This window comes from Schistocerca americana, chromosome 7 (genome assembly GCF_021461395.2).
Source record: "Schistocerca americana isolate TAMUIC-IGC-003095 chromosome 7, iqSchAmer2.1, whole genome shotgun sequence".
Classification (NCBI taxonomy): Eukaryota; Metazoa; Arthropoda; class Insecta; order Orthoptera; family Acrididae; genus Schistocerca; species Schistocerca americana.
In genome coordinates this window covers 355,597,467-355,625,198 of record NC_060125.1, presented here as the reverse complement: position 1 = coordinate 355,625,198, position 27,732 = coordinate 355,597,467, and the positions used below count along the sequence as shown (strand labels likewise).

At 42.6% G+C, this 27,732-nt stretch overlaps 1 protein-coding gene across 1 annotated transcript in view; it reads right to left on the bottom strand.

Annotated features, from left to right (window-relative positions):
- LOC124622925 (nose resistant to fluoxetine protein 6-like) overlaps positions 1-27,732 on the bottom strand; it is a 172,534-nt gene that overhangs the window by 18,162 nt on the left and 126,640 nt on the right. The window contains exon 8 of the mRNA XM_047148715.1: positions 8,257-8,399. Within this exon, the coding sequence (XP_047004671.1) occupies positions 8,257-8,399 (143 nt within the window). The remainder of the gene's footprint in view (positions 1-8,256; positions 8,400-27,732) is intronic.

Genomic DNA, 27,732 nt, shown 5'->3' with positions numbered 1-27,732 from the left:
ACGGGGCGTGAGTCGTGCTTGGGTAGCTCAGTTGGTAGAACACTTGCCCGCGAAAGGCAAAGGTCCAGAGTTGGAGTCTCGGTCCGGCACACAGTTTTAATCTGCCAGGAAGTTTCAAGAACAAAAGTCAAGAGTTTATTAAGAACGCAGTAGAGAGATTTAATAATAAAGGAAAATCTCTTCTTAGTAAAAAATGGTACAACTTCTCAGACACCAAAAGGCATATGCCTGGAGCACACAGTGAATAAGCGTAGTGGGACGTGGAAACTTTGCCACTGATAATCCCTAACGACGGAGGTTGAGCGTTCGGCGTAGCTGACTGACGGGTACGTCTCAGAATGTCGCTGGAGAGTCGTACGTTCCGCTGCGGTTTCTTCCGACCGCTCTCTGACTGATGGACTGCTAAGAGCCGGTGCACAAATTGTCTCAGAACTTTGGTGGAGCGAATTGCGGAGGTGTTGGCTTGCCCTGTGTAGTGGGGCGCGGAGAAATTCATGCCGATCCAGTTCCACACAAGTGACACGCCGGAGGAAATAGGTCCCTAGCACGGAGGATCTCTTGGCGCTTGTCCTGCAGTCTTACGTCCTTGTTGTGATCAGCCCAGCCTCTTATATATGCAATCCCGTAATCCTTCAATGCCCGAGAGGTTGCCGATCTCTTTAGACGAACGTCGGGTACATGGCCAAACCAACAGTATATGTTCCAAAATCCTACTTCGAATCGACATTAGTGTTATGGGTGTGTAATTCAGCAGATTACTCCTATTTCCTTTCTGGAGTATTCGTGTAATCTGTGCAACTTTCCATTCTTTCAACGAGCGAAGACTTGTCTATGATTGTTAAGTATGGAGATATTGTATCAGCATACTCTGAAAGAAACCTAACTGGTATAGAATCTGGAACGAAGGCCTTGCTTTTATTAAGTGATGTAAGTTACTTCGCTACACCTAGGATATCTATGTCTAAGTTAATCATGTTGGCAGTTGTTCCTGATTCGCCGGCCGTGGTGGCCGAGCGGTTCTAGGCACTACAGTCTGGAACCTCGCGACCGCTACGGTCGCAAGTTCGGATCCTTCCTCGGGCATGGATGTGTGTGATGTCCTTAGGTTAGTTAGGTTTAAGTAGTTCTAAGTTCTAGGGGACTGATGACCTCAGAAGTTAAGTCCCATAGTGCTCAGAGCCATTTGAACCATTTTTTGTTGTTCCTGATTCGAATTCTGGAATATTTACTTAGACTTTCTTGGTGAAGGAATTTAGGAAAACTGTGTATAGCAACTCTACTATAGTGGCACTGTCAGCAATAATATTACCGATGCTATCGCGCAGTGAAGGTATTGATTGCGCCTTGTCGCTGATGTACTTTAAATATAATAGAATCTCTTTGGATTTTCTACCAGATTTCAAGACAGAGCTTCGTTGTGGAAACTATTAAAATCATCTCTCTTTGAAGTTCTCACTAATTTTGAGCTTCCATTAGACTTCGCCAGTCTTGGGGATTTTGCGTTCTTTTAAATTTGGCATGTTTCTTTCGTTGTTTCTGCAACAGTGTTCTGACCTGTTTTATTTGGTATATATGTCTCAATTGCCATCGATACTATTTCTTTGAATTTAAACCAGTCTGGTCTGTATTTACATAAAGGAGTGGAGATGTCTCTTAGAAAACCGTCAAGCGAATTTTTATCTGCTTTTTGAAAGGGATATAAGGGTGAGTTACTAACTATTGCCGCCGAGAAAAACTCCGAAAATAAGGAAAGCGCTGGAAAGTTTGTGGTACAAAAGTTGCATAGGACAACGGGGTCCATAATATGACGTTGGTTCTTTGTTGCTATGTGCGGTCGCTTCAGAGATATGAATGTCAACTTTGTTTTTTTAAATGGGATACTATACTTTGGTACTTATTATCTGATAGCTGTTCTCGAGACGAATCCAGTGATGTGTAGCTGTAAAGTCTTTGAAGGTCATCGAAGATCAAAAAGGTGGCATGAACGTCCATTTACAGAATGTGTTCGAAGTGATGACCATTGATATGAATGCAGTGGTGAATCTTCGTATCATGGATTGAGTGGTATTCCTTATCACTTTGACACTTATCGAAGCACTTGTTATGACAATTCTGTCTCATACATCGTGCAAATAGTAAATATTCGTCGCATACGCCGTATCCATCTAAAGTGCCATTGACATATGAACACCATTCGACGGTTTAGCAATACAACGCTAATAGGAACGGTAATGCCAGTATCGTCGAATCAAGCGAATGAGAATTATGTATTCCTTCGATGAACAAATCGATATGCTTCTCATTTACGAAGAATGCCAACGAAATTCAGTGAGAGCTACAGACTTATACGCTGAAAGATATCCTGAACGTACTCACCCTATACGTCGTACACTTAAATATGTGTTTGATAAATTGAGAACAACTGGATCTTCAATGCATCCGAAACATATCCAGCAAAGGAAAGTTACTAACGAGGAAATGGAAATTGGTACTGTTGCCACTGTGTTTCGAGATCATTGTGTTAGTTCGCGTCAAATCGCAAGGGAATCTTGCATGAGCCAGAGTAATGTTGTTCGTGTTCCGCATCGTCATGAATATCATCCTTACCATGTCAGTCTCCACCAAGAATTAACTGATACGGATTGTATGCGTCGCACTGAATTCTGCCGATGGGCTCAACTTCAGATTCAGAGGGATGACACATTTATTAATTTGATTTTATTCACTGTCGAGGCTACATTCAGGAACCATGGAAATGTTAATTTGCATGACATGCATTACTGGGCAACTGAAAATCCATGTTGGTTGCGGCAAGTTGCACACCAAAAACGGTGGTCTTTGAATGTACGGTGTGGGACTCTGGAGGACAGAAATATAGGACCCTGTTTTATCGAAGGAAATCTTAAGGGTGGGAAGTACACCATATTCCTGCAAGAAACATTATTGGAAGAAATACCTTTAGGAACGAGGAATAGAATGTGATATCAACATGATGGATGTTCGGGACATTTTTCGCTAATGGCTAGAAATGAGTTTCAGAGACAATTCCCAAATCGTTTGAGTGGACGCGGATATGTGTCGTGGCCGGCTCTTTCGCCAGACTTGATGTCTCTGGATTTTTTCTTGTGGGGATTCGTAAAAGGCATTGTTTATAAAGACGTTCCAACGACATCTGAAGGTATGCGAGAGAGAATTGTCAGAGCATGCGCTTCGATAAGTGCCACTGTGATAAGGAATACCACTCAATCCATAATAAGAAGATTGCAGCATTGCTTTGATACCAAGGTCATCAGTTTGAACACCTTCTGTAAATGAACGTTCATGCCACCTTTTTGACCTTCGTTGATCTTCAAAGACCTTACTGTTACACATCACTGGATTCGTCTCGATAGCCGCTATCAGAAAATAAGTACCAAATTATAGCACCCGATTTAAAAAAACAAAGTTGACCTTCACATCTCTGAAGCGATCACACCTAGCAACAAAAACCCAACGTCATATTTTGGCCCCGTTGTCCCATGCAACTTTTGTCCCACGAACTTTCCAGATCCTATCATACTTTCGGAGTTATTCTTGGAGGCAATAGTTAGTGACTCACCCTGTATATTTGCGGTTATTTTTGGTGGATTCGGATGGAAGCACAGTAGTTTCGTTGTCAGACAGGAAGACAAATAAACCAATTTAATTGTTAATTTTATGCTGTTAAAATTCGCAAAAGTTTGAGGTAAAATTTACACAAACGTCTATTCTACTCTTTGTAAGAGCTACAACAAGGAGTTTTTAATATTCAAGGACGATTTTAGCCGAAAGCTCGTGCAGCACGCATTCGCTGTAGCTTAGATGGTTATTGTTGGCTACTTTGATGCTGTTTCTCGATTTGATAGACCGCAAGTGTACTGTATCAAGTTGTTCAACTCGACTGCCCCTACAAAACGAAACGGTGGTACGTTCTACACGGTTATCGTTTACACCCTGCATAATCAGTGTTTATTTATTATATGCTAACGTGCTGTGAACAGATTCGTAAGGTCAAATAAAGAGGGAATGAAAACTGACAGCGAAAACTTATAGGGGTGAAAGTATAAAGTAATAGAAGCAAACGTTACGGCAAACAAGCGTCCACAAAAGTGCAGTTTGTGGGTTAATTGGGGTCAACCGAATAGTGAAGTGTACAGAACGCCCATTGATAAGTTTGAAGAACCAGAATATGAATTGAACAGCCTTGTCAAGCAATACGAAGTGATCCAGGGGCTGTGTGGCGACGAGTAAAATTTTTTGGTTTGTTATTAGTTTTGTAAGTTGAAATGTTTGGTAGTCTTGTGCGTTTTTGAGGTACCACAGCCATTTGCAAGGGACTGAAAACTTTTTGTGTGAACAGCCAAAAAGGGATGGAAAAGATACTATTCATAGGCTTCAGTGCACAGATCAACAATTCAGCTCTCCGAAATTGAAATAAAATACTATAACTTTCTAAGAATAAGCCAGAGGAGTCAGGTACCACGACGATAAATAAAAGTCTACTGTCATTTAAGTGAGCTGTAGATTCTGACAAATACTCACAAGCACAAGAATTAGTTTGAAAATTCATTACAGATTTTTCTATTGTAGTTAGCAATTGGTACAGTTTAGAGAGTTTTGTCCTGAAGTTAATAACTCACCTTAAAAGTGGAGAATACTCTCATTCGGTTGCCTCACAGTTTTCTACAATGTAGCGGGTGAAACAGAATCGCAGCACGGAAAACTAAACACGGGTTTTCAAGTTAAATTATTAATCCAAGTACGTTCACTTTCACACCGTTTCTCAAGATGTGCGCGATATCTCATTCGATCGAAAAACCAATCACATCAGTCGTCATTAACGCCATCTGGGGCTTAAGCGGACACAGACGCGGACAGAATCATCTGAACCGTCTCTTTCTAACGTTTGTACCTTTTGTTAAATTACAGTATCACAGTAAAATTTGGTACAGTTTCATTATTACTTACACGAATACAGTGCTGTCATTTTAGTTTTGTACCTTATTTATTAAGGTAAGTTAATCTAACACCTTTTTCTGGCTTTTGGCACGAAAATTGGTTTTTACTTGCTAATTCAAAAAGTAAATGTTCCAAAAAATTTTAATTGAGCTAGCTTCATAAAAACTTCTACCCTAGGTTTTTAGAAAAAACTGAACCTCACTGCAAAAATAGAACTTTTAACTTCAATATTACGTGCATTTTAAGATTTCGAGGAAAGTAGAATAATTCGAAAAGTAAATGAGGTAGCTTCATGAAAACCTCTAAAGAATGCTTTTATAACCATCGTAACATAAATCCGAAGTTAAAACATTCCAAGTTCAGTATTATGCACTTTCAAAATATAGAAAAAAATGTATTAAGTGTATTTTTGAAGAAACTAATAGCGGATCACTCCGAGACTCATAACCTAAGGCCTTTGCATAGTTTTGCATAATCCGGCTAAATTTTGTAACAGTATTTAAACATTTAATTTCACATAAGATTATTAGGCAGTGTCTTTGTTCCTCTATTCATGGTAGGCATTTGGCTTGGCTTGGCTTGGCTTGGCGTTGGCCGAGCGAAAGAGAAAATTCATTTTCTCGCTTGCCACACTAAACATACCGATAAGTGCTTGCTTCCCAAAAGCATCTTTGACAGAACGGAATACCTCCATTTAGAGGTACGAGTGTAGAGTGAACTGTAACATACAATGCACTGAATTAGTATTGTACTTCCTGTTAGTGTAGGCTATGGGTGGAGTTTGAGTCCAATTGGATAGGGACCTAATTGGAAATTTACATTTCAAACACGTTGGTACTTACTAGGACATATTCCATGTTGAACTCTCTAGCGGTTCGCAACAACGCACTTATCTCGCATATATATTGTTTCCATGTCTTCGATTGTATTGTCGTATACTTAACACTTGTGTCAGTTTCCACTATTAATTAGGTTATGTTCTGTATACAATATAGGTGGAAAGCAATATTTGTGGGAACTATTCACCCCGAAAGATGATTAATAAGAGTGCATTATTCAAGGATGAGCTGGAAATGCCTTGGGATAAACTTCGAAAATTGGCACAACAAAGCCATAGTAAAACTACACTCATCCATTCATTAAATTAGTGATTACATCCTAAAACTGTCTAGTATTTAGTAATCCTGGCTGTGAAGCAAATCTGCAAAGAGTCCGGAAGCAGCTTAAAGAAAAAGTGTCATTAGAAACTCTCGGGCCCTAACAAATTCCAATATATGGCTTTGTCGGAAATCACACTTTTTAAGTTTAAGACGAGTATTTGTTTATCTGAGATTTACTCAGTTCATACCACAGTCGTGAATTTTGCGTAAACTGACATCCTGGAATTTTGTTACACTCAGAGAGCACAGCCAGCCGACAGCCAGATTCTCGTTTTGATCGAAATGAAAATAATTAAAATGTTATTAAAGTGGGTTAGTATTTGGTGGACAGTAAAACCAGTAAGATATTTAGAAAAATGAAATTGTCATCTATTTCTTCTACCACTGCCAATTCCCGACTTTCCTGTTTCAGTCGCGAATGGTGTGTGGTAACAACGACAGTTGATAAATCTTCGTATGAGCCCGAATCTCTCTGATTTTACGTTCACTTTCTTTTTGCAAGACATATAATGAAGGCAGAAAAATATTGGTTGGCTCTTCTACCAACGTAAGGTCTCGGTAGTTAAACACTAAACCACATCATGATGAAGAACGCAACTATTTTAATGTCTGCCACAGGAATTGGATGAACATTCTCTATGACAATTTCTCACTTGCTAGAATTACGATAAAGATAAAATACGCTGTTCCTCTTCGTAGGTTCACTAGTTTGTTTTTCAATCGTACATGGTAATTGTCTTGGACTGAGGAGCATTTGTCGAATCTCAGAGTTTTGGAGACCTTCGTGAGTAGTCTTTACTCCATGTGGACTCTTCCAATGTATCTCGTTATGACATCTGCCTTTTCGACGCTTGCTCTTTCCGCATCCGATCGCTCCGTATGCATACTCCTATATATTTCCAAACGAGACTGTTCCCAGTGATTGCTTGGATATCGTGTATTCTAACAGCAATGGTTTCGCGCCTATTTGCTCGCAAGAAGTCGTCTGTCGTAATTTCTCAGCCTCCTAACTCTTTTTCCGTTCGATAGCGGTATTATTGGGGTATCAACTCGCATTATACGTAAGAACGTGATTTCTGTGTAAAAGGGTGATTCTATGCAAAAACGTGATTTCTGTGTTAACGCTGAATTTCAGCGGGTGTTACAAAGACCTCATTTTTATTGATTTCTGAACGCTGCTTGCTGACATGCCAGGTAAAAAATACTTGCAGTTCATGTTTAAAAAGGTCCAAGTAATGTCAGAGGACGAACTTCTTTTAGAGAATGGAGGGATGTATGCCGTCTTCGTAATGGCGTGTTGTGTGGTAATCGATTTGTTTACTGCCACATTAAATTACCTAAATTTGTTAAGTGAAAGGCAATAGTAATCACATTTTATGTCGCCCTGATTTTGTTTGCACACCTGTAGTGACTGATATCATTAATGCTAGTACAACAGACTGTTACGTAAATCCATGTAATAATCACGAACAACTGGTTTTTATGTTTTCTGTCCACTGTGAGCACTGACAACAGTGTTCTTTTGTAGTTTAATTAGTATTTCACTTAAATACGAATAGTGATTACGCATTATTCCAGCTATAGTGTTTGAGTATAACTGCACCACACCTATGATAGCTTTAATTTGGTATTTGCTAAGATAAAGGAATAAATTACCATTCTGGTGAATAGGTGAGTACTTTCCCATACAGTTCCATTTGCAGTGCTTCGGAATCAATGGTTTATTCTGATTTTCTGATTTATTAGGTACACGGGCTAATGAATTGTGCCGAGTGCAGTGGAAGGTTACTGTATGAGCAGAAGTTGTTGCTTTAAAGTGTAAGTAATTTATGTTGATAAAAAGCTAAATGCTCATTTTCAGCAATTTGTTCCTTATCTCAAAGTTCCAGCTAAGAATCGCCCACTATCAGCATAATTATGACCCTAAAAGTTTGGGGACTCATACATCGCAGTACTTCAACATGTAAGACTTAATTTTTCATTGTCCCCTGCGTTTCTGTAATGTTTCTTAATTTGGTCTCCGTTTCAAAAGTATATTAGGTTTTACATGAGCAGGGCACTTATTAATTTGGAAAAGTGAGTGGTATCTATGAGTGTAATAGCAGAGAGCAATACTTACAATATAGTACCGCCCGAAGATGATAGGTGTCCTCGTAATCCCCCAGTGGTAGAAGAGGATGACTGAATGTGCCAAGTAGACGCAGTAGCTCAGTTTGGCCAGTGGCTGGAAACCTCGCCACGACAGAAGAGTTTTCACTGGCCCTGAGTATGATGACAGTAATGTTGTTTACATGTAACAAGCAAACATAATACATGCAGGATAATCTTAAATATCTACCATTATCCTCAGTGTAGTTTTGATAATGATGGATAATTACATAATTGGTTCAGCGTCATATCATCTATACTATTGGATTTTTATTATTCTTATAAAACTTTATTATACACATACATCGAACTCAACACTGAAAGTCGTATGTAGTATGTGGCATGACGTTCTGTAACAAGAGATAGGAAGAGCTGCATAGTTTTGTTTACGTTTGCACATATGCAGTGCAAACTGCATTAATTACAGTGAAGTGCTATCCACCATCTAGAAGAGGAGAAAGAGCAGGTTCGTTGGTTATATAGAGAGACTGCGTAAGTAATGTATGTAGTTTCGTTCATTGTTTAATGTGGTTAAAGATACGTGAATTTAGAGTGCAACAGCGAAAAGAGGAAGTCATTTCCAATAAAATACACGTAGCATACATGTATTTACAATAATAATTCGAGACGCAGTGAGCAGAGTCTGAAAACTGATCACTGCAACTAAAACATGTATTCATTCAACTTAGATTTATGGGCAACCTACTTAACGTATTATTAAATGTAATATGTCAATATAATCAGGGTTTTAGCATACTCTTAACGTTGTATCTAGTTTTAAGATTGGACTTACGTATAAAAATATGCCAGTATAACTTGTGCAATTGCTTGGACGGAACTGAACAGGCAGGACCTATTCTGCTCTGGACGATGATACAAGTGCACACGTTTATGAACGTAGATGTTTTTCGAAAAGGGCCGTGACACTTTGAATATTTCCCGCGATAGTTCAGTGGGGACATAAAAATATTGAATTGGTCAGCACTTGGAATTATCTTGTCTGAAGTTCGCTGGAATACGTAATTTTCATGCGTTAACCTGATTCGGACTTCGAGTGATTTCGTTTCGAGTTGAATTTTAACTCAGTCTGCTTAGAGGAAACTCTGATTATTTTAGTGCTGGTCGACACTTACAATCATTTCATTCGGTGTCTATTCGACTTGCACATGCTGTGTTAGCGTTGATATGAACATAGGACAATTTTGAACTGTGAACACGTTCACTGTTGCCAGTTGTTTTAAATACAAGATGTTCGGAAATTCCATTACAAACTTGTAGAGGGGAATCAGTACATGACGTTTTGAATAGGAACACATGTCCGGTAACGTCATCCAACGACTTTGCAGAGTGTCACAGTTATAGGTACCGGCGCATGTAAGTATATGTATATACAGGGTGACTCCGTGATAATGTTACAAACTTTCAATGACGACGGAGAAGAATAAATGTATCAATTTGAGGTAAGGGTCCCTATACCGGAAACGAACGAGTCGGAAGCTATAACCGAAAATCATTCTGGTACATCTGACCGTGGGATACATGTGCCGGTACTGCTGCTGCTAAGAACGTGATGTATGCGACTTTCAGAGGTGATAGTATGGACCAGAACAAAAAAGAAAAGTTTAGTAAACATGGGTACTTGTTCAACAGAGGAGATGTGTTTCACACTATTGAAGATGAACAAGTGCTCATAGATCCTCGAATATGCATTTCAGAACCCAAATTTACTAGACATTTTTCTTGTTTTGTTCCATACTACCACCTCTGAAAGTTGCATACCCTACATTCTTAGCAACGATAGTACCGGCACACGTATTCCACGGTCAGATGTATCAGAATGATTTTCGCTTGTCACTTTCGACTCGTTTGTTTCCGAAACAGGACCCTTACCTCAAACTGATACATTTATCCGTCTCCATCACCATTGACAGTTTGTATAACATCATCACAGAATGATCCTGTATATACAATACATCTACAGACGCAGGCGACTGTAACTTTGGCGCTCTCTAGCGTCGTTGGATAAAGTTTTCGGATATTCAAAATAGTATGTACTCACTTTCCTCTATGAGATCTACAAGTTTGTAACGGGAACTTCCGCACACCCTGCATATAATGAGTTTACAAATCACTACGTTGGGGGCTCGAGCTATTTTATATTCGTTCAACAACAGCGATGAGGTTAATCATCAGCCTGGATTTTACTTTTGTGATAAAGCTGAACTAACGCGTTAACAATGAACATTAAAAGAATAGTTGTCGGCGGACATTATTTTCCACATTGCATCTTCATCCTAACGTTTATTTATTATGGTTTAAGAATCAGGAACAATTCTCCATTTTTTTTTTTTTTTTTTTTTTTACGTGCCTGGTATGGCTACAGCATCCACTATGACAACGACGACAGAGTCGACTGGTCATGTAGTGTCACTACTCAGATTGAAGTAAAGCTTGTGGCTGCCGTGTGGCGCGTTGCGTTAGCTACCACGGGCTGTTAAGCACAGTGTGTTGACGTGTAGGTCAGAATAACACATAGGCAAAAGGACTGTGACACGGGCGAGACATGCTTGGTGAAACCTGCACCGCACATCAGTGACAGCAGAAGCTGGCAGGACGTCTTAATACACCATGCTGTGAGCTACGTGACCGGGGGCTGGGTGATAGTTCAACGATAAATATGTGTGAATTTTGAGACAGATACGTTCCGAGTCTAGCAGGACCACCACGACATCAGGTCCATGCTAGATGACGAGAAGAATGGGTACCCCGCTTCCGAAGCGATTTAATGCTACAAATAAATTGTTGCCAAGTGTTGATACAGATTCGGGGACTTTAATAAAGTTGTACGACTCTTGACTTGATTACGTTCGAGAGAAATGTTCTACGCACGACACATATAGAAACGCTGGAATCGAAAAGAGTAATATAAATATGTACGAAACAGCCACAGAAAGGTAAAGTTTAAGAAAACTGAAAGTGGACGAAACTGCCTTGTCAGATACTACTTTTAAAGGAAAAACGACTTTCTGCTTATTGTAGACAGATTGATATTTGAATTGGAGGAAAGAAAAGATCGCTAAAAGAGTTTTGTAGCAATTTTGAGTTTCTAAGTTGATTTCCTTGAAGAGACAACAGAGAACTACTGAAATATGCTAGAAAACTGCAAAATAGTTACACAGACGACCTGGAATAATTATTGACTGGCGAGGAACGCAATATAAACCTCCTCCGTAACTACTCTGTATAGAATGTTGCGTTAAAACCACGTTCAAGAACTGTTTCCTTATTTAGATTTTACTCTACGACTATTTCTGTCAATCACTGCAAAAAATTGCTCGGCCGAGTGATCTTTCTCCCTCCTCAAAAGGCTTAAGAATTATTTGCGATCATCCATGTTGCAAGCTCGAGTGAATAGTCTTGTCGGCCTCTTCATGAAATCTGTCATGACAACGCAATAGGAGTATGAAGACGAGATCAATGCATTTGCTGCAAAGAAAGCACGTCGTAAACAGCATTGAATGGCTCCAGTGTGATGAGTTCAATATGCATATATTCTTTGTTGTTTTTAGCAGCGCCGCGCGGGATTAGCCGAGCGGTCTTAGGCGCTGCAGCCATGGACTGTGCGGCTGGTCCCGGTGGAGGTTCGAGTCCTCCCTCAGGCATGGGTGTGTGTGTGTGTTTGTCCTTAGGATAATTTAGGTTAAGTAGTGTGTAAGCTTAGGGACTGATGACCTTAGCAGTTAAGTCTCATAAGATTTCACACACATTTGAACTCTTTTTTTTTTTGTAAGTTACTTGGTGGTACATTTAAGTCGAAATGAGAGGCGGAGACGTTTTTCTCTGGCTAAAGGCGGCAAACAGCTAAATTCGCCTCTGCTTGTGGGACTCGGCGCCACAGCGTTGCTGACCTTCTGTCAGCTCCTCCCATCGTCAGACGCCTGCCAGAGAGGCAGTGGGTCATGTCTCTTGCACAGCAGTCTTAACTCGCCCTCGTGATGGATGCGAGCAGGGCCTGAGACACCATACCACATGGAATGCCGTCGCAGCAGAAGCAGGAGAGCACTGCTGACGTCGAAGCTGTAGCCCAGTGTCCGGCCACCGGCCACTGCTCGGCCCGACGCCAACAACGCATGGCGCCTACACATGCATCTCTTCACTGGGCCGGAAGACAGCTGCCTGCCAGCCGACGCCAGTCAGGTTCACCAGAGGACGGTGTGCCTGCCTCACATTGCTAACGGTAGAGGTTAAACTAACTGTAGATGGCACATCAGATGAATTCGGAATTGCGAATAACGACTACCATCAGCTGTAGAATGGAATGACGACAATGTAAATTTTTGCCGGACCGGGGCTCGAACCCGAATTTCCCGCTTATCGCGAGCGGTCGCCTTACCATCTGGCTACCCTTGCACGACTCACTGCTAGACCCAACCCTCCGTATGTCGTCAACCATGCGTCTGCGACCTGTGCTCGCACATCCATTATGTACATTCCCGTACAGGTCAGACGCTGTACTTGAAAGTCGGTTGCCCGGTATTGGCAGATAAATACGATATTGCAGTGCCTGTGTTATTCTGATTACGATGCAGAGTTCCTCTGGAAAAGCGAGCATGTCCAAAGGAACTTTTCATCGTAATCAGACTAACACAGGTACTGCAATATCGTATTTATCTGCCAATACCGAGCATGCGACTTTCAAGCACGATGTCCGATCTGTAAGGGAATACACATAATGGCTGTGCGAGTACAGATCGTAGACGCATGGCTGACGACATATAGAAATTTGGGTCTGGCCTGGAGTCGTGCACGGATAGCCAAATGGTAAGGCGACCGCTCGCGATAAGCGGGAAATCCGGGTTCGAGCCCCGGTCCGGCACAAATTTTCATTGTCATCATTCCATTCTACAGGTGATGGTAGTCACTATTCGAAATTGCGAATTCATCTGACGTGGTTCATAACAGCTGTGGTCAGAATAACACAACCACTGCAATATTGTAATTGTAGATGGTGTCGTAATAAATACAAATTCCTGGGAGGTAGCTCGAGGCACAGAGTAACGACGCTGAAGTTAAGATGAGTAATGTACAAGTACCAGCTCCTATATCGAGTGAAGTTGTCGAGTCTGAGGTATCAGGAATGAGTCCGGGCTGTAAAGAAGTGATTAAGTGCGGGGCTGGCAACATAGCTTATTTAATTGCAGTAGTATCTGCGCCATTGGCTGATAATGGGGTTGTATTGAGGTCGGAGAGTCTGGGCCAGATGCACAGGGAAGTGGATGTGCCGATAATTCTTGCGTCGTACAGAGTGGAATTGCAGACGATGTTATTTTAGATACTAAGAAAATTGCATAAGAAGTTAGTAGATGTTGTGGCACGGTACAGGCACATATACCGCGTGTTTCAGAAATAAATACACACTTTTTATGGGATGATAGGTTGGATATAGATAGTTATCTTAAGTATACGAACGTGGGATCTCTGACTCGTAGTTAGTGCGCTAGACAACGCTAAAAAGTATTCGCTTTGCCTGGAGGAAACATCACCGTACTCGTACATTGTGATTACTGCAGTAAATACTCTAAGTGTGCGCCATTGACTCAAGCCGTCAAAAAACGGAACGGTGAACAATGGATAATGTTACGTTGGTGTGATCTAAGACGACTCCTGCAGCAACAGTAATTCGATTTACTAGTTCTTCCACAGTGTTTACAGGAGTTTGACACGCAAGAGCCTTCAGGTGGCTCCAAAGATAAAAATCAAGTGATGTGAGATCTGGGGATATTGCAGACCAGTGAACAGGTCCGTTATGCCGAATACAGCGTCCAGTGTATTATCTGTCCAACAACCTTCTCACTCAATTTGTGAAATTGGGAGATGCCTCATGAAGCTGGAAGAAAATCCGTCTTCTGTCCTGAAGCGACACATCTTCGAGGAGACCGGGAAATACATGTTATAGAAATACGTGGTAAACGCGACCAGTTAGACGGTGTGGAAGAGTGTAAGGCCCCACTACTTAGTTGTGAATAATTCCTGCCCAAACATTAAATCAAGATCGTTCCTGAAAATGGTGAACAGCAGTGCCTTAAGGATTTTCGCGAAACTATGCATGGGACTTGCTACTGTTGAACAGCCACAGCGACATGGAAGCGGAAGTGCAGGGACAAGTTCGGTAGAGATACAGATAAAATATGTGTAGATATATGTTTGAAATACGTTCTTCTTTTTTTTTAATTGCCTTTCGCGATGTGCCCATACAGCCGTCTCAACAATGGAATATCACTTATGACGATACGAATGCAAGGACAACACAGTATCCAGCCCACAAGCAGAGAAAATCTCTGACCCGGACGGGAATCGAATCCAGATGCCTTTGGTTAGCAAGCCGCTGAGCTGACCGTGCAGCTACCGAGGAAGACCGAAGTACTTTAAATATATGTGACACTTGCGCATGCGGGCAAAGCCATGGATAAAAAGCCCCCAGACCCTTGTACGGATTTCAACCGAACTTGGTAAACATGATGCTTACTGTCTTGAAAGACATACTGTTGCGACGGAGATAAAAAAAGGAATATTGTATTGGGGTAGAAGTGATAACGTGGAGAGAGAGAGAAGTGGGGGAGGGTGTGGAGGAGTTGGACAGATAGAGAGCAGGAAGGAAGAGATGGACATAGAAAGGCAGGAGGAGGAGATGGACAGAGAAAGGGAAAGGCGCAAATTCACAGAAAGGGAAGAGGAGGAAGTGGACAGAGAAAGAAGGGAGTAGGAGATGGATGCGAGAGGGCGCCAGAGCAGATGAACAGGCAGTGGAGGAAGGGGAGATGAACAGAGGCAGGAGAGAGGAGGGGATGGACAGAGAGAGGAGAGGAGGAGACAGGTAGTTAGGGGAGAGAGCAGGGTTGCATAGAGAGAGTGTAAGGAGGAGATGAACTGATAGAAGGTTGGAATAAACACATACGCAGGCAAACGTCGGATTCTCATTTAGTTATGTCTAAGATTTTTGAGGGATCCTCGGTGTCTCTGTAGGTTATTACCGTATTAGAAATCATAAAGCCTGGGGTTCACCCCACAGTCCATCCTATAATTTTTCTGTCATTTATCCCTTGTATCGCCTCTGCAATGTTTTCTGCACGGAAAAAATTCCACCTAAGCCAATTGTCGGAGTTGTAGATCCCCTTGTAGCTGCCTGGGTAAGATAGATTGAAAGACAAAGTACGTCAAGAAAGTCCGACTTCCACTAGGGCTACGTCTAGTAAAGCAATGCGGTGTTCAAACCAAGCTTCGCGATAAGGACAGCTCAGTACAATTATTTATCATTTTCCGTTGGTGTGATCTTACGTTTCGTAGTAGCCCGTTGTTCAGTTTTTGGAATGTAATTCTAGGTATGCTGGTGATCTCGGAGAAGTATGGTTAGTGAACATTACCTCAGATATCGTGTATAACAGAGCTAAGTGCACAAACACAGTCTTTCAAAGTGCATAAAGAAACTACTCAGTCCAGCAACTTTAATGTAACCACTTACAGACGGCATGTGGCAGCGCTAGACACTTATCAGGAGGATGCGGGAAGTGCTGTAATCTTTATGGAATGAGATGTTCACTCTGCAGCGGACTGCGCTGAGATGAACTACCTGGCAGATTAAAATTGTGTGCCGGACCGAGACCCGAACTCGAAACTTTTGCCTTTCGCGGGCAAGTGCTTTACTTTACCCAATCACTACTCACGACCTGTCCTCACAGCTTCGATTCTGCCAGTACCTTGTCTCCTACCTTCCAAACTTCACAGAAGCTCTCCTGTGATCCTTGAAGATCTAGCACTCTCGGAAACAAGGAGACGAAGTACTGGCAGAATTGAAGCTGTGACGAGGGGTCGCGAGTTGTGCTTAGGTTGCTCAGTTTGTAGAGCACTGGCCCGCGAAAGGCAAAGGTCCCGAGCCCGAGTCTCAATCCGGCACACAGTTTTAATCTGCCAGCAAGTTTCATATCAGCGCACTTTCTGTAATGCAGAGAGGGAGTGATTTATTTGACGTCCAGAAGAGTCTGATCATTGGCTTTTGGGGCAAGGATTGAAGCATTTTCGAAAGGCCTAAGTTTGGCGTACCACCGCTGTAAAAGTGTACCGTGTACGGCAAAATGCAGCACAGGCCATAGATGACAGGGGTGAACGACAGCTGCAGAAATGTGTACAGGCGAATAGACGTGCAATTGCTGAACAACTGACCGCCCAATTGAAGCAAGTGGCTATCAACTGTGCTTACTGGGCACAGTCTTCTGTTCTCATAACTATGTGAGGTACAATTCTGCCGTCTTTGCTATGGATAGGGACTGTGACTGCGCCGTCCTCATGCGAGCGGAGTTGATGACCCTTGTGCACAGCTCCAGGCGGTGTTGGTTTCTGTCACAAAGGTTGAGGCTGTTGAGGTTGATCCCTCACTCGTGGGCGAGTGGGAGGTCGCTGCAAAGTGTGGGAGGTGGCGAAAGACTTCCGCGAGGCCGATTGCAGAGCCTGCCTGTTGTGTCTGACGAACATATTTCGAAGGATATCTGTGGCTGACGAAGCCAGAGCTCCAAATACTAAGAGAAAGCACTGGAGCTTAAATCGTTATAGGCACGGAAAGCTGGATAAGGCTGAAAAAACGTTCAAACGAAATTTATACAAAGAACCGAGCGGTGTACAGAGAGGATAGATTAAACACAGTTGGTGCTGGAATGTTTATTGCTGTCAGAGGTAGTTTACTTTGTAGTGAAATTGAAGTAGATACTTAGGTAGAAGTTAGAAGTTATACTTGGCCGCCAGAATAAATTAATAATTGATTCCTTTTACCTTCTCTCTCCCCCCCCCCCCCCCCCCCCACCTCTGACTCGGATGATACAGTTTCTGAAGAGTTTAAAGAAAACTTGAGTTTCATTTCAAGTAGGTACCCCATTGCTACAATTAGAGTTGGTGGTGACTTCAATCTACCCTCGATACGATGGCGAAAATACATGTTCAAAGTCGCTGCTAGGTATCGTCCGACTACGTTCTCAAAGCGTTCTCAGAAAATTATTTAGTTATTTAGAACAATTAGTTCAGGAGACTACTCGAAGTGTAAATGGTTGCAAGAACATATTTGACCTTTTTGCAACAAATATTCCTGAGCTAATATGGAGCGTCATGATGGATACAGGGATTAGTGTTGATCAGGTTGTTGTAGTGAGACTAAATGCTATGCCGGCCGCTGTGGCCTCTAAACTTACTTGCATCTGCGTTAAAAGATAACAGAGAGTGGACGGGTGATGGATTCAGATAGAGCTGTAGCGAAGTACGATTTAATGGTTGACTGATTCATTCTAGAGAAGGAGAAGTTGCTGTAGGTCAATTTTTTTCCTTTGTTCTGTCCGGATGCAACAGTCGCGTGACATAGCCTGCGTTCTACTCGTATACAGCCACGTGTTCTGTATGCCTTTAAAGCACTGTCTGCTTGCGATCGTTAATGGTAAACATGTCGGTCATCAGAGGACTTCCATCTCATATGTGATCAACCTTGACACATTGCTCTAAACGATCTTTGATTTATGTGATGTATTCCATCCCCCCTATCGCATCTTGGGTGTAAAATCGAGACATCAGCATCATAACTAAGTTAGCGATAGGAGCTTGTGATGCGTTGCAATCCCCATGTATACATTTGCCCGACAGATGTGTTGTTTACAGAGTTAGTGATGGACTGAGTTATAATTTTCACACTTCGGACGCTCCTGCTATGCGTTTATTTGTTTCCATGTAGGATGTATCCCCTGCTACTAACGATCATTTTATATTGGTTTGATGCAGTTATTGTATAATTCCTGAACGGTGTTCGCATGTGAACAGTGGACACTATACGTCTCTGGAAAGCTGTATTGTGCTCGAATCTCATAGAGCAGGTGTTTTACGGTTCGATAACATAGTTTTTCGTAGAGAAACCAGGAAGGAGGATTATGTACTGAGGTTGAATTATATTTCTCACAAATGAATATTAACAACGCTGCGTTCCATACGTCTGATAGGTCGGAAGCGCAGGTGATATAACACTATAGGCCCGTTTTGAGTGCAGAACGATGTAGCCTTAGGAGTGCGTGTGTTTATGTTCTCTCTTACCGATATATTCCAGGTACCGATCCTAGACTCTTAGAACAGTACTTCAGAGTTGATAGCTTGGTTGATTTACGTAAAAATGCGCCGAACTTCATCTGTCTGGAGCTCCATCGCCTCTAAAAATCATTCCTTTCTTGTTCTTCTTAACTGTCTGATATTACATCATGGCACTTTGAAATCTATTACTATACATCGATAAGGAGTGCTAAGTTCTCGCCATGGATGCATCTCGAGATTGGAGAGGACTCGCAAAGCTCCATTCATTCACTCCAGGTGGAGTGTAGCGGTCTTTTCTGGTCGGTTGCAGATTAATTCGCTAAAGGTGTTGCAATGCGGGTTGGTCAATGACAATGTGAGGAGGGTTTTTCACTCTCTAATTTTACCCTAAGACATCGAGAATGCTTCGTGACTCCCATATCCAGAGAGAGATAGATCGTAAATTAAACATTATGTTTGAGGTGATAGAAATATGTGGAGGGCTGTCTGGTATACTTTGGTTATTTATTTGTTCGAGAATTAAAATTGAATGTATGTACTGCACAGTCATCTATACATTTTCGCACTGATACTCGCAAAGTGGAGAAGGGGTGGTTTAGCTATGATACTCAAATTGGGAAAACATGCTGCCACATCATTGGGCAGCGCTGAAGTTACTGTAAAATTGTTCACACTATGAACTATGATGCTTATTATTAGAGTGCATGGTTGGTGTCTTATCCATCCCATCCATGTACTGGCTACCAGATAATGATTGACTGATATCGCTTGTTTGAGTTGGGAAAAAGTTTTGGTGGATGGACAGCAACTTCTGGGGTGGATAGCACCAAAACACCGACCGCGTACGTGAATGCAATATGAGAAATCAGCCGAAAGGGAATGCAGAGTCATCAGCTATTCCGTCAGTGTGAGAGAAGAGTCTAAATGTAGAGCTCGTGAATGACCTTCGAACTGTAGTTTGGAGACCTACGCCAACGCAGTACAACTGTTCGAGTTTGCTTATGTTGTAACTGTTTTATTTAAAATCAACCGGTGTGTGACGTGTTATGCTATCCGCCGTAAGAATTTGATTTACATCATGCAACGTATAGTTATCTGCGGAAGGCCGTGGATCAGAACTTCTCAGCGTCAGGTTAGAACCTGACACTGCCCTCGAAGTCGTGGCAGAGAAACGAAATGTTAGGCACTGTACGAAAGCGCGTTAGAAAACAGTGTTTGAACCAGGACCAGAGGGAGCATCTCTTGTGACTTAGTATAGTCTGTGGGATACGATCATTCGCCTAGAGTATAGGTGATCAAACTTTAGAGTGGCCTCTGCGGTATCTTTATATTTAATAGGCGGCAGTAGCAGAAGCAATTTAAGGTGTGGATTCGGTGAGGGATTGGGTATACTGTTAGGAATGCTTGGAGGGCTGCACGCTTCGCTATTCTGGGGTGAGCGTTGCAAAATCTCTTTCTCCGTCCTGGAGGCCCACCGCAGGTCTGCGTCATTGCTTCGGCATCAATGCCTATGTGACTTCTATATCAGATGAAGTTAGTGGAACTTCTATAGTTCGTAATTTTTCTATGTTGGCTGGGGGGGGGGGGGGGGGGGGGATGGGAGAGAGAATAACGATGATAGCATGTTGGGCTGATTGATTTGAATGGACGCGGATCTGTGGTACTTGTATGTAGTTTGGGGTCGTACCACAATGTGAGCATTTCCATCGAATGGTCAAAACCCGCTCCTGTTGCACTAATTCAGATCGTTCTGTTTCTACATGGGATGCAGAAGGTGGTGGATCTGTCTTTCTCCAACTTCTGGTCAGTTACGACTTAAAATGGAGTGATCACATGAGCGAAGCCGTAGAAATGGGCGTGGCTACAAGATGCGAAGGGGATGACTAAGACCAGGTTGTAATTTTACTATAGCAGACAGGTTTGAGGAAGGTGACTCGTTTCGAGATATGCTAGTGCCAGAAATATGATTCACTCATGGGTGTGATCCGTTGCAGGTATGTGCTTGAATGGAAAGACCTGATTCCAAATGATGGACATCATTTCTAGAGGACAGCGTAAGACTAGAGAGCTGAAAAAGTTAGTGTACATTTTATTTGACCTCAATCGGCACATCATCTACTACTACTGTTTGTGCTCCTTCTCAATCAGTCATCGCCTATAACTCAGTGGATATATAGCAGAAGCTATGACATGGTATCGAGACAGAATGGGCTAGAAATAGTATAGAATTATCTGTTTGAGAGAGTGTCAAATACCTCTTACGTACTATGTTCCTTAGCCAAATCATTTTCAAAATGCGGTAATTTTGTCTCGAGGGTGCATCGTGGGCTTACACCCTCCTACGATCACCGTCATGGTATTTGTCCGGAAAAAAACCATCTCATTCAGAGGTAATGTCGTATCTAGATTCGTAAAGTGGGTATAGCTTTTTACCTGGATACTTGTGTGCGCCTATAGAACGAAGACCGCTTGTGATAGTAACATACGGTGGTTGCTGCGATCGGATTTTTCTTTAACATCAGGCCAATTTCGTCTCTCTTTCTAAGACACAATTGTCGCACTTGCAAGAAAAACATAAGAGACATGGCCACCCGTGGTTGATTTTCGATCAGTATTATTTCGTATCGTGGGCAATCAGTTATCGACGAAGTATTTTACTTAGTAGTTCTGGTGTGTGGCTGATATGTTCGCATTTGAGCACCAGGTTTATAAAGTATGTGTTTGTGGAACAGAAATAACTATGTCCAGTCGTAAGGAGAGTATGGTTTTGACTTGGGGTACTGTGATAGCAAAGGGAAGAGTATTTCAAATGATAAGAAAGGTAGTGATATTTCTATTTCCAGAGCTACTGCCGACAGCAGGGTGTATTTCTGATACTTCGCTCATTGTCGAGTGCTGTTCAATTGAGACTGCGATCATAACATTTAATTGTGAGTGTAATGATACAATATATTTGTGACAGGTTTTCTAGAATGATTCCGTGCATGCATGGCCTGTGGTGGGAATGATTAATGTTTCCCATTAACTGCAGCAGCTGTCCGAATTCAGAGGCCTGTTGGATTGTAGGAATGTATGTGAGTTAACTTGTCCGTCCTCTAGACGACCAAATAGCGAACTAATACTTAGTATGTGTTCGGTGGTTTTCGTAATCAAGTGGAAATTTGAGAAGATGTTGCGTTTGCGCTGGACCGTTATTCCCTCCCATGTAAATTGTTCAGTTGATTTCTTCTGCACATTTTGCGCTTTTATTTGGTTGAGAGAAGATCGATTGTGGTGTGTGGCAGACACGTTTTCCTGTTTTCTAGACATAGGAAAGACCTTAGTTGCCTTGTAAATTATAGGAATGATTTGGAATCTGTTACATCACCGTTTTCGGCATTCGAGAGTGGAAAAATCGGTTTACTCCATTTGTTTCTAGTTACTGAGTGGTTTACAGCACGCTGGACCTCGCTAAAGTTTGGCGTTTGTATAGAAATAATTTACAGTCTATATCTTGTAAATTATGTTGCGCTAGCGATCGGTAGGATGCTGCCTAGTGCGTGATGTCGGCGAAAATGGTATGATATTATGGTGAAGATAAGTGTGTTCTTGTAATCCCCGAGTCTGGAGATGTCTGTAGAAAAGAGATCAGGTTCAGAGCAGAAACAGTAACGCGTTTGTGCCGAGAGGAAACGATCTCGAATTTGTAGAAGAGTTCTGAGAGCGACTTCGGTCCGCTGAGGGTGCTCTTATGTAAAAGGGATGATTTTGTATGGCGCTGAATGTCAAGTCTGTAGAAAGAAAGAAAAGGCTGACGGCGCTTCCCTAGGACTGTGGAGCATCGTGATGTATATATAGCCTGTGTGAGTGTAGGCATTCCATAATTTTTTCGGGTGCTGTACAGGTATAAAAGATAACTGCACTGTTTGTGTAAAATTTGTATATATTGTATTGTAAAGTTACTGTGGCTTACATTGTGTAAAATGTGTATATACTGCATTGTAAAGTTACCTGGTTTATGTTATGGCAAGAGTAGAGAGGATGGCTGTGTGTCTTTCCTTATTTGACGATATGTATGGTAGTCTGTATGATTTAACTTTCAGTGCAATATGGCGATCTGTGTAAAATAACCGCTGAAAGTCTCGTCTGCAGAAGGAAAAAAGGGCGGACAGTGCTTCGATATGGGCGGTATCAGAAATTCGGCGGGTAAATTCGACAATAGCCAATCATAATGCTCGATTCAATCACATCCTTTGTGCTGGGATATAGGAGCCTCTACACAACGGTGAGAACATTTACGTATGTTGAGAGCAGGAAAGGTAGCACGTGATGGAGTGGGTACCACGTTAGGTCCGCAAGGAAGACTGCGTTCGACGTTATTGTGCGTTATTGTAGTAAAGAAGTTCTGTTAGGGCAGGAATTTCCGTGCATGCAAGCTGAGACAACACGAAAACTCCTACAAAAGCGCACGTTATGTATTTCTGGGGGACTATGCAATTTACTAGAGCTCGACTTGGTTATTATTTTAGATAGCAATGTGGCTTCACTATAACATTAAGAACATTGCTAGATGCACTTACGATGGTAAGTAGCTACGTGCAGCAAACCGTCAACCACACGTCACGCATGGTCCATCAGATTTGCTAAGGAGAAAGCAGCTTGTGCTATTCTGGAATGGATTTTTGCAGCGTCTTCACCGGACTACAGTTATAGGGAGGGTAGCGACGAACCCACGCACGTGGCCCAACTTGGAGTGTCTGTGGTCTGTAAATAAGTCTTCACTCCTATCTGATCGCGTCATCAATGGCGCCAAGAGGCAGCTTTCACCTGTGTTCGGCGATGGCTCATGACTGCGACAGTGCGCACGTCCCTGCCCAGTCGCTCCAGGACCTGTGTCTAGGTGAACACATATTTGGATAGGAATTTCTGAGAAATCAAGTATGAAACGGATGTGGCCACCTAATGCTTGCAGGATCCGAGCAGGGGCCTGTGTGTGGTTTGACAGCAGACGGCCGCTCACTTCCTGGTCTGGTGGACGGGATGTGGAGAGGGGGGGTGGGGGGGGGGGGCGGGGCAGTGCTTGCGCGCTTTGATTGCATTATTTTGCGAGCTGGCCAGTAGGCTGTGCCATGCGCTATTTGGCCAGTTTATGAGTACTGAGCATGTCTACAGATCACTGTGCTGCATTATTTAGAAGCGGTTTGCAGGTATGTACTGAAATTATTTCGGAAAATTAGGAGTTGTTTGCGAGTCTGCAGACTGTGTATTGTGACCCCAAGCACATTAGGGCGAGTGTTTCGAGTTAGTGTGATAAATATACTCAATCGCTAAATAAATTGTTCCAACCTAAATAGAGTACACTCATTCCTTACTCTCCCAAGCAGCCCAGCGCAACCTGAGTCATTTTCGCGCCATTTTTCCTCTGCAGACCACCATCTGCGATTAGGTCACAGGAGAGATGACAGTACCCTCTGGTGGCAATAATGTGTACTAGGTCAGTTGGAGTCTAGATCTTGGTGGCCGTGCGGTTAAAGGCGCTGCAGTCTGGAACCGCAAGACCGCTACGGTCGCAGGTTCGAATCCTGCCTCGGGCATGGATGTTGGTGACGTCCTTGGGTTAGTTAGGTTTAACTAGTTCTAAGTTCTAGGGGACTAATGACCTCAGCAGTTGAGTCCCATAGTGCTCAGAGCCAAGTCTAGATCTTGTGGTGGAGAGATTGTTTGCAAATTAATTAAGACTTACATTTAGCATAGGCAGAGTCGTTTTCCCGCCATTTTCCCCCACTATCTTTGATTACATCGTGTACTGTGCACGTTAGTGCATGTTAGTGTACGTTAGCCTGACAACATGGGTTGGTAAGGGTACATGGCAGTCGGTTGAGGATCATTGTGGAGGGTTTAACTATTTCCTTCCAAGTCCAGATGGGCGGGGCATTCACGAAAATTCTTCCAAGTCTACAGTAGCGCACTCTGGTGGCGTTAATATGTACTAGGCCTCGTGGTGAACACATTGTATGCCTCCATCTTGAATAATGGTACTTCCGCCATCACCTGACGTCACAGTAGCGCCCTCTGGTGGTGGCGAAATGAACTAGGTCACGTGGCAAGCAAAATGTATTCACCTATCTTGAATAACGGTACTTGTGTCATCACCTGATGTCATGAGAGTGTCCTCTGGTGGTGGCGATGTGTACTAAGCCAGTTGGGCTCTGGACTCAGTGGCGAACACACCTGCATGAAATTGTTTGAATAATAAAGACATATCTTCAAGTCCTTTTCTCCCACGAATCCATATGAGGAGGTGGTGGTCGGGTGTGTGAGGTTAGTAAAAGTGTCCTTTCTTTTGCGCCATTTTCTTAGCTTAGTAGATAGGCGAATTGAACTTTGTTTACTGTGAAAATTTAAACTTGGCACCAGTTCGTAGGAAGAAGTGGCGGTCGGGTGACTTAGGTTAGTGGAGGTAGCCCAAGTGAGCTATCCTCCTGTGATTTTCTTTGCTTAGTAGAGATAACCGTGGTGTGGTGCATTATCCTCTTGGAATTTGAACTTACCACCATTTTTTGGGGGGAGGGGGTGTGGCACTTTCCCGCCAAAATTCAAATATCCCGCCATCTTGGGTAATGGTACTTGCATCATCAGCTGACGTCAAGGCTTCCATCTTGGATGACTTTATCAACTGACGTCACAGACGCCATCTTGGATGTGTACCACACTAGTGGAAGTTATTCGTTAACTCAATTGAATCCTCATCCCATATTCGTTTTTAAATTGAATATAGTTATATCGTCCAGTGTCAGTGTGCAGATGCAAAATATCCATATTCTCGATGTTGCGTCGACTATCATCATTCTGAAGTAAGATAGATTTCAAAATCGAGATTCGTTTCGTAATTTCATTTGAATGGAAGGGGAGATTTTTTCGAAGCTGCTCACCATCATTGAAAAAGATATTACTGAAAGGATATAAACATGAGGAAGTCCATAAAACCAAGAGATAAGTTTATGTACATTTCACATAAGGTTTCAGAAGAGTAACTTGTATTTGCTTTCTGACAGACTGACAGTTACGTTAAGATTTCTCGGCACTGGAGAAACATTCCAGTTGTTGGTCTTTGCAACAAGAATTGCAGCAAATACATTATTTATAAAATTTAACTTCTACTGCTGCAGGTAATACGAAGAGCGTTCAAATAACTAATGCAACACATTTTTCTCGGCCCGTTCCGGTTGAAAAAATTCGAAATTTGTCGTGAGTCATCGTAGAATATTCCCTCTTTAGCCGCTCTACTTTCATGGAGTTCCGATAGGTAGCGGCGCTATCGTCGCTTTCAAAATAGCGCCTGTAAAATATATCCACAGGCGCTGGGTGAATGTCTACGGAAACCTGACGGTCAACAAATGCATGGTGAGTCGTTGGGCGAGGTGTCTGTCGTCATCGCAGCAAGATCGCACAAACCTGTCCGATCTGCCTCATGGCGGCCGGCCATACACAGCTGTGACTCCTGCAATGTTGGAATGTGCGGACACTGTTATTCGTGGACATTGACGGATTGCAATGAAACACCTCGCTGCTTAACTGAACATCTCTGTTAGTGGCGTTGACATACTTGACCACCAACTGTGGTACTCAAAGGCGTGTGCGCCCTGGAATCCTCGCCGCCTCACAGAAGTCCATAAAGAGCAACGAAGGACCATCTGCGCAGAATTGCTTGTGTACGAGGCTGATCGTGACAATTTTTGATGCAGTTATTTGTGCAGCATGACATTGGCTCCGACATCGACCATTGTAGTTGTATCATGTGGGCATACGAGTACAGACCTCTGTAAGGTGGCATAAGGCCATCGCATTGAACGGAGACTGTTTTGAAAATTAGGGTCTTGTAGCCAAAAGAATGAGGAAAAATGTGTGTGGTAGAATCCTGAAAAAAAAAACCGACCTGCTTTGAGAAACAAAGTGTTGCATTACTTATTGAACGCCCCACGTGTTTCTATTAAACCATTAAGAAAGACCCAGAATCTTTTAGAAAACGAAGCTGAAAATAAATATTTGGAAGGAGTGCATGCAGCTCACGACGCTATCAGCTTAGTTACGGCTTCGCCATGGCAGACACGGCTACTTTTATGGTATACACTGTTTAAAGACTGTATCTACAAAAGTCATTATTTGATTCTTTACTACGACAAATTGTATCGATACGATGCGCTTTTGATAGATCATCATTGTGCCGTAGCAGTAAACGGTAAACTTTCGTAGCACACATGTTGTAACAATAAAAACATGAAATACAGGAAGCCTTTATCTACCGATATATAGTTTCTTGTCACTTTATTACGACCAGTTGTAACTAAAATGCGTTTTCGACAGATTCTCAGTTTGCTGATACTTTGAAACAGCTTATATTCATACCACGTACTCTATGATAAAGAAAACCCGCCAAATATGTAGTTCAACTCAGTACAATATGGCGGCGCGTAAGTTCTGCTTGTGAGGTAAAACGATGTCAACTGTTATTGGTCACGTTCCTCTCCACGGGGCAAATATCGTACATGCCAGCTTCTTCATTTCAAGCTCCGCAGTGTAGGGGAACGTGGAATTCCCCGCTGTGCCGTCACCAGCTCCTCGTCCACGCGAGTCCTCACGTCCCGTGAGAGGACGCCTTTAAAGACAACCGACCGTCAGCGCAACATGAACCTATAACCATCTGTCCTAAGCATGGACGCTCCTTCATTTTGAGTGAATGGGGGCGTCATAACAGATGCATACAGCTAGGCAAATTCAGGTGGAAGGTCTTGGTTTAGCTATGTGGTAGCAGCCTGGGAACGCAGCTGAACACTATTTTCGACGCCAGCTCCGGTGGCGACAGGTCGGCGCGACATTATATCGCCAGACGGAGCTGCGCTTTTGCAGAGATGGAGCTTCGCGGTTGGCTATTTTCGAACCCGAGCACTGGGATGCGGTTCTTCAAAATTTCAGCCGTTGAACTGAATGGAACATTTTAGACCGAGAGAAGCGGAAATCTGTTCTCCTGTCATCTGATTGGAAGAAACGCTTGCACTTTCTAAGAGAAGCAGTTGGGGGATTGGTCAACACGTCCCCAACTTTTGTCATTCTCTGTATACAGAGGCGAGGCAGCTGAAGTTTTAGACAGAATTTACTCTGTGATCAAGTAAGTACTGATTCTGGATGAGAGTTAGTTTCATTTTCAATTTAGGTCTCTCTATAACGATGCAACTCCACCATCAGGTGCAGTGCGGAATTTTCGCGAGTCACGATACTTACGTATTCGGACGGAACCGAATTCGGTATCTGAACGCTCACGAAGCACTTCTTGCAACGTTCACCCAATTGGTTATCATGA